Source organism: Amphiura filiformis, chromosome 3 (genome assembly GCF_039555335.1).
Source record: "Amphiura filiformis chromosome 3, Afil_fr2py, whole genome shotgun sequence".
NCBI classification, from domain to species: Eukaryota; Metazoa; Echinodermata; class Ophiuroidea; order Amphilepidida; family Amphiuridae; genus Amphiura; species Amphiura filiformis.
Genome location: NC_092630.1, coordinates 48548035 through 48562296, shown reverse-complemented (window position 1 = coordinate 48562296; position 14262 = coordinate 48548035). Strand labels below are relative to the sequence as shown.

The following is a 14262-nucleotide window of genomic DNA, read 5'->3' as shown; positions in this document are numbered from 1 at the left end:
CCTTTGCTGAAAGTCTGTCTGAAAGTAATTCTTATCGGTTCAGGTCAGAATTATAATAACAGCTCATAATTTGATGCCTTTTTGTATTTTTTTCCAAAATGATTTGTATGTGTGTGGTCTGCTGAGTTGGGAGCGCTGCGCCTTGTGGTGACAGTGCTCGTTTGTGCTTTCAGTGTTCCCCGGCAGCTCAGTAGACCCAATTTATTGTTTTGTCTCAATCTTGTTGTTAATGGCCAGATGAATAAAATAAAATAAAATAATTTAGCACCAACATTTACGGCATGAGCATGCCTGATGTGGACAGTGCATACATGTATGTGACACAAATGTGCATGGACATTTGCATAAACTGATTTTGTTATATGAATGTTGCATAGTTATGCATAATATACGTGGGTGTCATGTGGGTGTTATATGTGTAAATACTGCCAGACCACTTGAAAATTTGCCAAGATACTTTTTTCACACATTAATTTCCAATTTCTTTGGAAATTGAAATGTGGGTGAAAAGAATATAAAAGCAATCCTGTTTCTAAAAAAGTAAAAGTATATTTCTCAAGTTCATCTGCACAGGAAATATCATACTGCTATAAACCTATTTATAGCAAAATTCACTTGCTTGTCCCATTTGCTTCAAATTTGTCACATAATTTAAGTTTTCTAACATTTTAACTTTTGTTGTTTTTATAAGAACACATTTGTCATGTCTATTGAGTAAATCCACCTACCAAATTTTGCACTATATCATGTGCATCATCATTTTCCAGGCTGAATTTGAAAGTGACCCGCTTGCCGTGCTGAGCCTCAAATGCACACTCCACGATCTGGTCCTCGTCCTTTGAATTGATGCTCAGCTTGAACTTTCTCCCCTTTATGCTCTTTACCCGAGCTTTCTTTTCCTTGTCCTTCTTTTCCACTTTTCCTTCAACACTGCAAAATCAAGAAGCAAAATACAAATTATAAAACCCATGATCAACATAGGGGAACAGTGTGCTACTGCAAAATCATTATAAGAAACCCTTCATATTTCTCACATCTGTGAGGATTTGATTTTTAAAAAAGTCCCATAATCTACATACAATTTAGTACTCTTAAAGCACACACATTACATATGTGGTGAGACATAAGATACACTTTTGACTAATAGTGGTGAATAAATCATATATTTTCTATGATGTTGGTACCTGTGTATGTACAACTTTTTGCCTAATAAAAGGAAAATAACATTGGTGGTCACACGGCATCCTATGAATAACAGTTAACTGAAAGCAAGGAATTCTCTAAGCTACCAACAAAACTTTGCACGGAAAAGTGGGGGAGGGTTAAGCGTTGATAGCATCATAGGAGTTGAGGAATTGTCTATGCTATAAATAAAATGTTGGTTGCTAATGGCAAGGAAGTAGAGGGGAAATCTTCAGAACTGTCAATTAAATTGGGACGGAAGATAAAAGTCATACGTGGGAATGACCAATGAGACTCAACATGAACTGTGAACCTTTATAAACTTTGGTAGGAAACATAAAACACTTGGAATCACGTCCACAAGTGTGAATTATTTGGCAACTTGACCAAGGGTATGGGGTCAGACACATAACAAATCCAAAGCTTTTAATCTTGACAATTGTAAATATAATTGTAAATATATACACAATTATTTTTGGAAATGTTTCATCTTCAATGTTTAGAAAAACATGTTGTTTTCATGGTGTTTGTTCTATATACAGGCTTTTATACTAATTAGTGATTTCCTTATGACATTATCTTGCACATTGTCTTTTCTTAACCACAAGGAACTTGTGTCCTTAATGCCCTTCTATTTGATCAGACTTGGGGTTATTTAGTCAAGTTTTGTGGTGAGACATGTTAAATGGAAATCAGATTCTAAAAAAGATATCCTGTCCACATAAGCAAGATATTATTCAGATGCTCATGCATTTATGTGTTTGTACATAATTCACACGTACACTAATATCTACATAATTTCAAGTGTAATAATACTTATTAAATTTTTATAGAAACAAAAGAACTTAATTTTGTTAGTCCATTGCATGAATATGTACTACAACCCATTTCATAAGAGCTTTATCAGAATGCAACAAGCTATATAAAGTGAATAGCAACAGCCAAAAGATGACCAAATATGTATATGGATCTCATTCAATTAGTGTAAATAAGGTGGAGTCATGTGATGAAACACAGGCCAACATAATTATTATGTTTCAGTTTTACTTACTTTCCTAGTTTAAATTGAGTTAGCATACATTTTATACATCAGGTAATATCATTATACAATGAGGAAGTATTCTTGATTAGTCTATGGGATGACACCTGACAAGTGAGTTCACATACCCGTCTTCTGCCGATGAGACTGAGGAGACCGCTTGAGCTGTGGTGGTGTTGCTGCTGTGGCTCTCTGTGGGAGGCAGTTCCTTCCTGTCTAGAGCAGGGGAGCCTTGAGCTACAGGTTCAACAGTAGGCTGTAACAACAACAACAATAACAAATAACAAGATTAAAATAACTGAGTAAAACTGAGTAAAAAACTGAGCATGAGATGAGACACTATGTTTTTAAATACAATTAACCAAGTACAAAAAGTAATTCTCTCATTCTGGTAAAACTGTGTGTTGTGTTATATTTAACAAGCACTGAGACAGAGATATGTGCAGGAATACATAATGTGACTTTCTCATTGCATCACGAATCAGTAATTAAGAATGGTTGAAGCAGCAAACAGGTGGTCTAATACATGCAGGGTTCGAATTCGGCTGTATCGCATAGCAGTTTGCTCCACATTTTGAAGTAATTGCTACCCAAATTTGCATTTGTATAGCACTTTTTATAGTGCTTTAGTATATGGAAGTATCCTGATTATGAGGAATTAGCCAAAAACTGCTACGGAAAATGTTTAAGCTAATTCTCACCCTGAATACATGCACACAATATAAAATGCTTCCCATCTTGGTTTCAGCAGTTTCATACAAGACAATGATGACACCCAATTTTAAAGTTGTACTGATTGCATAATCTATTATATCAGTAGTACTAGCTAGCATAATGTTAATGTGCAATACTGTCGTCTTGTATTCATCAAAAGGAAGAGGCAAGGATTAATGATTTTACAGAGCATTCTATCAAAACAAAATGATACATGTTTGATTAGTTTTGCATGTATAGGGGCAGGTGCACCTAGGCACGACAATAATACTGATTAAAATTGATAATTAAAACTGATATTTGAAATGAAACTCAAACTCATATTGACAAACATTTGAAATCACACCATACAAAAGGAACAGCAGATTGCCAAAATACGCTTCCATTCGGGAGGAAATTAGCATATTTATTATTGATGACTTTAAAAAAAAAAACAAGTAATCCAATTCACTCTCTATCTGACAGTCACATTAAGTTAAACAGAAGCGGGTAACATTCTATTTTGGTACTTGTCAAAATCTGAAAAAAGGCATATGAAATTCTGACATGAGACCACAACATATAACACGACTATGCACTTAAGCATCCGCCATTTTGCATCTTGTTAAAATATTTGACACAGATAAAGTTATATAGCACCTTGATGATTGGTAACACATAAACCTATTTCCAGAGTACCACATAAATTTGAGGAGGAAACACTTCATATGACTGAGCCAAAAAATTTGGTTCCCGTTAAGTTCAGATTCGAGGCCAAATTACATTTGTCTCCAGGAAATCACTCACTTTTGCGATAAGATACAAATATTGATTGGAAAAAACACCTGCTGTGTGTTAGCAAATTTTGTACTTTCTAACTTTAGATGTCAAAATCAGTCTCAAAATAAAGTTGCTTAAATTAGATCAGACTAAAGTGTCTGACAGTGTCAGCTTATTTTCATGATTTTGACATTTGAGTACAAATTACATAGCACATGAAATTGGATATCACACAAGTTTCTCTCTGGTGCTTAAAGTGACTCTTTGTAGCTAGATCCTGGATTGCATATGCTTAAAGTGCACACCGAATATATAAACAATTTACCAGTCATTTTGCTTGTATTTTGTACAGATATCACACATGCAAGCATACCCAAACCACACAGGCATGACCCCCCCCCCCCCCATCTCACACTCTCACTCAGAACAAATATTGTATCTGTAAATTCTATGCTACCTTCAAAACCTTTTTCACACTGTCATGGCTTTGACAATCAAGTGAATACAATATTTGTTCTAGGCAACTTCTTTAAAAAAGCAAATAATCATGTGCGATGATTAACCAGAAACCCTGTTCTCAAATTCAAAGGAATTCAAATGATATTCACATTACGAATAATCAAGGACATTTCAATGACAGCTACTGCAATAATTCTAACAATGTCAAATTTGTTAAGAAATCTAGTTTCCCCTTCAGACTGAATTAAACACCGGTTTTGTCCACAATTGCAGACACTGCGATCTCATTTTAAACCAGCATATAAGACTCTCCGACAGTAAAACAGTCAAGATGGTTTGGTAAATGGATGACTGAAACTGACTCTTTTACTATCAGGAAATGAAGCAGAACACTGCCCTTTATGTGAACTACTGCAATTACTTCTTTCAGTCCCTGGAATATTCAATCACAGGTTACCATAGAGTTTAGTCCTAATCCCCAAAGTATGAAACATCCCCTTTTTACAAGGGTTTTGAAACAAGAATGCAAGCACCTTCAAACACAATATGGCTATGTCACTAAATAATGCTACAGAAAATACATAGCCTCTATGTTAATCAATTTAAATGTTAGTGATAAATGTGCCGTGTATGCACATGTCAGTGCAAGTCTATTGACTGTCTGGGTTTTAAAAAGTTATGCAGTGATTAGCACAATCTAACAGGTTGGTTGAAATAATGAGATTAGATGTAAAATCACATGACTTCATGCAAATCTTTTGATTATGTTAAGTGATGGAACTTATGCTCTGTAGTGCAACCTCCTAATATATTGTGAAAAGCCAATTTTGACCAAAGTTGGCCAGGAGAACCACTGACCCAAGCTTCATGTAATAATGTGATGTAAACAAAATACTGCTCAAAGGTCATATAGGGGTATTAGGTGTCATCTTCTAAATGCTAACACTATGATCACCAAACCTGGTTAGAAGAACCGCTGGCCTAAGGTTTATATACAGTGTACACAAACTGGAGTCAAAGATCACATAGTGGTTATTAAGGGTCATTAAAGCTTAATTTAAGTTGTACCCAGCTTGGGGTCAAAAACACAAGGGTCAGTAGCATGATGTTAACCAAACAACAAGAATCACTTGCCAGATTAGCTGCATTCATGATAATACATAACAACTGTAGTGCATTATGGACTAGCACTATGCACTATTTGGTAAATGGTAGCCTTAACTCATGGTGCAATCATACTTATTGGTATTTCATATATAGAACTTCTTTTGTATCCATTTCTGTGTGTCCAGTTAGTTATGCATTTCCCTATACTTCAATGTATCAAGCTGAAATTTTGCTACATGAAAAAATGGAACAGAGGTCATCTATTGGGCTTAAACTTGAATATAACTGGGTCAGCAAAAATAACTAATTGAGAGAAATAAATTGTTCAGAAACCACCGCCTGACATTCGCGGCTCTTGAGCCACAGCAGCTCTAGTATAATACTGACTTTTGGAATGCGTCAAAGTGGAGTTAGTTTAGATTGAAATATTACAGCAGCAGAATCAGCAGGAGATGACAACAGGTGCATCAATGTATCGGTGGCTTATGATGGATGAGGAGTCATAACATTGCCAATTTGTTGATTAACTCCCTCAAATAAAGGAGAGGTCATGATGGAAAATAACCACTTAAGGGGTACTACACCCTCGATAAATTTGTGTCTATTTTTTGCATTTTCTCAAAAACTAATAACACAGTGGTAACAAAAGTTATGTATATTATAGGGCAAGGATTCCAATTACTACACTGGAATTTCAGTGACCCAAGACAAGCGGTTCGTTATTTATGATAAGAAATAAGGTACCGCTTAGGTGTACCTCATTTCGATCATATATAATGAACCGCTTGTCTTGAGTCACTGAAATTTCCGTGTAGTAATTGGGATCCTTGCCCCAATAAACTACATAACTTTTGTTACCAGTGTGTTATTATTTTTTGAGAAAAATGCAAAAAATAGTCACAAATTTACCACAGGGTGTAGTACCCCTTAACAAACTTCCAAGGTAAAGATGGTAAATATCATGGACTACATATTATTCATAACCTCGTGCTTTTGTTACCCTAAAAAGTAATATCTTGAGATCCAATCAAACTTGTAAAAATTGTATTTTTTTAATATGATAATATTATACAGATGGCATCAAACAAATTGAAGTCAATGACTTTGCATTCAGTTATTATTCGGGAATTGTGAAAATATAAACATTTTGCCTGGACCTCGGAATATTATTCCTCGGTCCCAAGGCAAAATGTTCACATTTTTCACAATACCCTCAAAATAAATTAACCTCATATTTACAAAAGGATTATTATGGGTAGATAAAAATAAATGCCTTCCTATTACTATGAGATGAACAAGTTCATTAAATGGGCAGCACAATGATTTGTGATGTCACATACAATTTGGTTTATATTGCTTTATCCTTGCAAGTTTTTAATCTCCTATGTTGTGAACTGAATTCTCATTCTAGTTAATTTGTAAACAGTAGATTAATGGACTTGGTAAAAGTCATGGCTTGTGATGAATGCTTAATGCCTGGTCTATTCCTTAAGTTATCAGATTTCAACCATACCTTATATACAAAGCTTTCACACAGACACTTCTTGACATCTAGTTACCTGTTTTGCAATCATGAGCTGCGGCAATGTGACACACCCAACACACCTACTATATTACAGGAAAGAACATGGTTAAACTACTGAAATTTGAACTTACATTAACATAGGTGACAGAAAAACTTGTTACTGGATGATGCTGCACTACGTTGGTCACTTGCCCTGCTGTAATTGACACCTGCTGCTGCTGTTGGTGATAAGCCACTTGTGTTGCTACTGGCTGCTGCTGGTAAGCCACTTGTGTTGCTACTGACTGCTGCTGTTGATGTGGTTGCTGCTGATGTTGCTGATAACCCACTTGTGTTGCTACTGGTTGTTGCTGATAAGCCGCTTGTGTTACTACTGGCTGCTGTTGCTGTTGTTGCTGTTGCTGATAAGCCACTTGTGTTGCTACTGTCTGTTGCTTAGGTTCTTGCTGTCCATGTTGTGGAGCTATGGTGGCCGTAGTCTGGACATATTGAACATTGGTGTTGTCCTGTACCATTTAAATAGGGAAGATTAGGAATTATCATTTTGAACACATTTCTACTTACCAAACACATTAGCTTATGAAAATGTTTGAATTTAGTTGAAGATGGAGTTAAGGGTAAACCATTTTCCTTGTTAACTTCTAATGTAGAATGAGAAAGTGGAAGAACATAAAGATGATGAAAAAAGAAGGGTTCAAATAAAAGAATGAAAAACAAGAAGGGGTTCTTTCTGCATCCATGTCATTGTAGCACATCCTATGTATACTTATGCATGATGCAATATATCACTGCTAATATCTCAGATCTTAGTTCTTAATTATATATATTCATCATCAGGATTTATCATGCAATTATTAAATCTTGTTTTCATGATGCAAAAAATAAGTATGTGCACTGTAAAAAATACACTTGCAATGTCTGTTGAATATCTAGCAATATATTATATTAGAACTGTGTTACATGCAGTGCTTGGACTTAATTTACTTTTGTTTTGATTTACTCCATATCTGAAACAACCTGCAGGCCCACCCAGTTCATTATTATTTATACTGGCAACACTGACAAACATGAACCTTTGATGCTTACATTTCATATAAATCATTGCCACAGATAATTTTAAGCCCAAAAGCACTCACTAATTCAAATGGTACACTCACAATACTGCAGTATGTACGGGAATTTTTGTTGGGTGCCAAAATGATAAGCCTATTTAGTGCAGGAATACACCCTAGATTCTAATAGGTGAAATGAGTCAGAATTTCCACTCAGGAAGCACCTTAATTGCTGGAGTTGCTGTGATGTGACAGGTGGGGACCCTCAATGGGTGCAGGTCATAATATAGATTGCAGCAATTACGTTTGAGGTCCAATGACAGCAAAGACATTCAATATATGATCTAAGTGTCCTTAAAAATAGTTACGTAACAGCAATTTATTTCCCTTTATGTCTTTTATCAGAGTTCTATTACTTGTCACCATAGGTCACAGGCCAGAAGGAAATAAGACTCATGATTCTGGGCATTTCAAATTTAATTTTTGGTTGGTAATCCAACTACATGAATCTCTGAACTTAGAGATGTTGCTCCCATGATGGTGCGTGAGCAATCATGAATGGTACTTTTTTCAGGGAATTCTGTCAGATCTATTGCATGTTCTATTATAGCATTTAAAACTGTCAGTACTACATGACAACTTTATCAAAATGATTGGTAACCATATGTTCCTAGTGATGAAGGGCCAGCATATCACATCTAGAGGCAACATAAGATATACTTTCAATGCCCTCAACACTTAATGGGGAAACAAACAACCTATAAATGTTGATCCGTTCAAGTGAATCCAATGTTACATTGACAAAAAACTTAAAAACAGATGGGTGTCTATCATTTTGATACAATTTGTAGAAGTCTATCAATGCCCATGCATAACAAATTCATTATCATTTTTCGAGTTTCAAATTCTATCTAGATCAGTTTATCAAGTCAAGTTGGGGAATGAAATTCAGGAAATACAAATAAAAAGATACTGAAAATGAAGAAATAACCCAAAATCTTAATCTACATTAATGATGTTGAAAAACCCTGTGGAAATTTAGATAATGGCAAATAATGCATTTTTTTACCCATTTCACATGTCAACCTTTTACTTAAATTGCCATTATGCTACAAGCATTAGCGCTTCTAGCATGTGATACAAGAAAATCTGTTCTGCACTTATTAAAAGCAATTTGTGAAATTAAATTGGATCAAAGACAAGATTCTGGTTCCCGATCCTACACGTTTAATAAGAAATTTTGGTGCTGTTAACGACTAGGAAATGTTGAGTTTCTTGTTTGGATCCACCTACAGGATATAACTCATTTCAAAACAACTCCCCCTTTCTATTTTTCGCTATCTCTACACTACTAATTCAATTTCTTCAGGAAAACTGATATATTGCTATTAATCAATGTGTGCAACTCAAGAAGGGGAAGATTCATGAACTGAAACAGGCTGAGAGTAACTGATATCATATTGAATTATTTAAAAAAAGTTTTTAAAGCAGCACTGTAATCAATCTAAAGTTAATCATTCAGGGAGCTAGAATTCAGTCACCCCTTCCTCAAATTCTTTTGAATTCCTTTTACATGAACTATATTAAAATACTAGTGCATAAATAGCAATGTGACTCATGTCATAAATGCCTTATGTATTTAACTATTTCCCGCTATATGCTTTTTTTTTATGTCTGCCTGAACTAGCCACCCATAATTCAAATATAATAAAAAAAGGCAAAAATAAAATGACTTCACAGCACAGCAACTACTTAGTTTGCCGGTATATATTTAATTAGGCATGCAGCCAGACATTTAGGTTGGGTGTACTATTATCAGCACTGCATTGAATGTACGAGATATCCTGGGGTTAGATAAAGCAGAACAAGGGGAGTATTCAATTTCATCTCATGAATAAATGAAGATTTTATACCTTCCTACATGCTTTAAAGATTCACTACATGACTAAACTTAAATTATTAATTACCACTTCTGGATTCGATAGAAAAGGTTAAATCCTACTTCACCTGACCAAAAATTTCTGATTCAAGACAAAAACATTACAGAGTGAATTCAGTTCGTTCAATTCCCATTAATTTGATTAACCTTGCAAGAAAGAGATAAGACAACTTCTATTGATTAGTATTTAAGAAACACTTTGAACAGTAGGTGGAAACAATTTCCTGGAATTCTCTCAACCTAGCTATATCTTATATTTGCTATTGATCTTGCTTTAAAGGCTGAATAAAAAGGTTTACATGTTTCTGGTAACGTATGTTCTCCAATGAACTAAATATTGTTTATTTTACATAAATATTTGTAATTCCATTAGTAAAAGGGACTACAATCTAAGGGTCAAACAAACACAGTTGTTACATATTACATAAGCTAAAAATGTTTTTAGTCAGTAAGTAGGAGAAGCAGGAAGCCTAAATATATATTTGTACCACAACTAAAAAAAAATTTGGGTTAGCAGAGTTGAGAAGTACTTTTGTCCAGCCTCATCTATTTTTAACACATCAGCCTCATTACTATCATTATTATTTTTATTCTTCAGAGCAATATGGAATCATAATTGACGTATTCTAGCTAAATGCATTTTTAAATTACTACCTTTAAATTTACTAATTTATTTCTGAGATATGGATATTAGCTGAATAGCTTAAGCAATGATTAATAAAAATCAATAGTTTTATCTATTCAAAAAAAAATATTAGTTTGCCTATTTGTTTTCTATTCATAGCAAATTCTGAGTAAACATCTAAATAATAAATCCAATTTTTTACAGTGTGGGTATCAAAGATAAAGAACAATACGAATAATACAAAATGGATTTTGAAATTTGTTTCAGAGTTTGTCCATGGATTTTACTCTAAGCTATGCATTCTCAAGTCTGAGGCAATAAAGTGGATGTAATTGCACTTGTAGCACAATCTCATAGAATTTCACAAACACTGCTGCTTATTTAAGAGAAAGATTTACAAATACATCAACGGATTCACAAACAAAGACTCGTGTATTTGATTTTAAAATTGTCCATGAATATAGGTAGCTTCTGTCTGCAACAGCATCACTTAACTGGAGGACGTACTTGCCGCATGATTTATACCTGACCAGGTACGATGCGATTTCCCTGAAAGCCATACTAAGCGATCAAGGACTGCGCAATATTAGCGAGATCTGATAGATCGGCTGTATAATGATTCCTGACAACACTCTGTTTTGCTATTAATGGTTCACAGCTTTAACTCCTTTAACATCACATCACATGGCTTTATGGCTGACTAGAAAATGGATATGCACCAGAATGCATCATGGCCAAATGGTTTCCACTGAACACAGCTATCTTAAACCTATCTATCGCCATCATCTCAATCCAATGATGCAATTTTGAAACTGTGAGATCATTGAATTAATTTCACACCAAACAGTCACAGTATGTATTATAGAATGGGCACATAATATTACTTGAAAATCTGCTGTATCATACTGTGTGATTAATAGTATGATTGAACAAGTGTTGCTTCATTATTGCTGCATGTCATATCTTTACAAGTGTTATGATAACATATTCCAAGAATCCTCTCTCTACCTTTTGTTTGCAAGCTGTAAGTTTATTAAACTCATCTAACCTTACAGTAGCTTGATGTGACCAGCTATTTCTAGCTTTTCTCTCTCTGACAGATTATATTATTTCCAATTACAAGAATCAGATTATTTTCTGATTAATATGTTGAATTTGACAAGGCTACTGTTGGATTGTTTTGATAACCTCGACTTACTGACAAATTAAATTTCACAAAATTACAGTGATAATGCGTATACTGAAGAAACAATATTCACACAAATTGTGAGCAACTCTTCATTTAAAATTTCAACTGAATGTAGATTACTTTGTCACAAGTTGGGAGTGACTCTATCTATTAATACTTACAAACAAATCCATCAAAACGCAAGTTTAAAATTTAACGGAAAAAAACAGAATCAATGCAAAGAGCATAAATTTGTGAGCTTTTAAATTCAACAAAGTCTGACACTGTTTTCTTCTAAGTAAGTATTTGTTTACGACATCCAGACAAGCTACTTTGGAGACATTGCACTCCTTGGGCAAAAATTTTAATGACTAATTGAAAAAATTGTATATTATGTTTGTTGAATAATTAATGGTAAAAAATCAGAAAATAATCTGATTCTTGTAGTTGGAAATAATATAATCTGTCAGAGAGAGAACAGCTAGAAATAGCTGGTCACATCAAGCCACTGTAAGGTTAGATGAGTTTAATAAACTTACAGCTTGCAAACAAAAGGTAGAAAAGGTAAAGCTACCATGCTTGATAAAATGGTCTTGATATGTTTACACAGGCTATAAGCCAAAAAATGATTCAATTAATAGTCAAGACAAAAATAGCGGTCATAAAAAGGTTTAGAGCATGATTGGGCTTGGTTTTTGAAAACATTAAAGGTCAGTTCTGGTAAAATGGTAACATGTTTATGACGAAAGCACTCTTGGTTAACAGCCATTAAACATTATTAATAATCAGCAAAGAAATGACACAAACTGCCATATTAGTTCATCATGAATATCATAAATGCATGTAAAATTCAGACCCTGAAAAGATGTGAATGTTTCTATAATGAATATAGTTAGAATGCTAATTTTTAATATTTTCAGAGTCTAATGAAAAACTTTTAAATTGTAATGTTTCAGAAAAAGAAATAAATGGAAATAAACCAAATGCATGATGTGCAATATTGCCATTGCAATTAATGAAAAGCCAATCTCTGCATCCTCTAATAATAATTAAATACCCTTCAATGCACACAAAAGGTAGAATTTGATTCACATGAAATATCGTCTTTATATGATGCAGTTGAATTACTTGAAGTGTTCCACAAACATTGACATTTACAAAACTCAGAATCAACCACTTAAATCTATATTTGATATGCTAGATAAACAAATTTCCATCTTAAAATTTCATTAACTTGTGTTCAAAGATGAACGTCAAATGAAAATGATGAGAAAATAGTGACATAAAACTAGAGATGTACAGCTACCCTGACATCTACATAATTCTGGATTTAGTGGATTAGGGAAATTAATGGATCGGATTGCAACGTTTGCACAGTATTTTTGTGGGACATGAGCGCATATCAGACACATCAAATTGCATTCTGAATATGAGGAATGTCCTAGGTCTTTGGGGGAAAAATGTATATCTTCAATACGAAAGGTCAATTTTCAAATGATGGACAGCTTTTCCTTCCAGCTACGTACACTTAAATTACGTATCATTAGATTTATAAAGTTAACTTCAAGGACTCTAAAATATCAACTTTTAATAATTTGCCATAAAATTTGCATATCGCAATTTCAAAAAAAATAAAAATTATTTGATATCAGAAGGGCACTCCTCATATTCATAATGCAATTTGATGTGTCTGATGTGCTCTCATGTCCCACAAAAATACTGTGCAAACATTGTTATCTGATTCCTTAAAGGGATAAAGTTAAAGTGTATACAGTCATTTTACTTAAACATCCAAAATGTAAGTTCAACTTCCTTAAGTACAATACAACACCTTGAATATACTGCACATGTGCTGTTTATTCCACTTTATAAGGGATACCATCATACATGGGCAATTGAATTGAACTTATATAACTTTTGGTGTGAAAAGCATTACAGTTTGGTTTTCATTTAAGGATGTCAAAAATTAAATGTATTTTGTTGGTAAAATGACTGTAAACACCTTTAATGGTGGCAGGTATTAGTATGTATGTATGTCCATGAATTCCTTATTCAAACCAGTCCTACAGTATGTTTTTAAATAATATTAATCAATGTAATTCTCGTATCAGCTGTACATTAAATTATTTTGGATGTGGCAAATAAAATACAGATATTCATAAAGTTTACTTGAAACAAAAGCAAACAATAACTTTCACAAAACTCTTATTTCCCTATCTGTATTATTTTACAGCTAGCGTGTACCTTTTCCCTAAATGAAGTGAAACAAAACTTGATATCATTTCCAGGACATGAGTATTGAGGGAAAAAACTTGGTAGTTTAAAATATTTTGTACGGAGGTTACATGATATTTTACTGCAGAATATGGATAAATTTGAAGAAAAAAATATGGAGGGATGACATTAGAAATACAAATTAGAGAAATTAAGTATGATTTGTTCATAAATTGGGAAAGTATAAAGAAATTTGGGAAGGTATGTTTACTAAGGAGGTTGTAGGTCCACTCTAATGACTTCATTGGGTTGAAAGCAGTGCACCAGAGAGTTGTTACAGAAGAGGAGATTTGGGTTTAACAAACATAACAACAAACATGTATGTTTTCTAGGATCACATTCCATTTCAAAAGTTTACTCTTTAACGCATGGTTTAAAATGTAATTTTATTCTGTTAGTTTTGACACTCACATCTGGGA

At 33.8% G+C, this 14262-nt stretch overlaps 1 protein-coding gene across 1 annotated transcript in view; it reads right to left on the bottom strand.

Moving 5' to 3' along the window:
* The window catches only part of LOC140148648 (uncharacterized), a 95908-nt gene that overhangs the window by 6474 nt on the left and 75172 nt on the right, over positions 1-14262 (bottom strand). Inside the window, 3 exon segments of the mRNA XM_072170680.1 lie at positions 729-930; positions 2350-2477; positions 6917-7291. Of these exon segments, the coding sequence (XP_072026781.1) occupies positions 729-930; positions 2350-2477; positions 6917-7291 (705 nt within the window).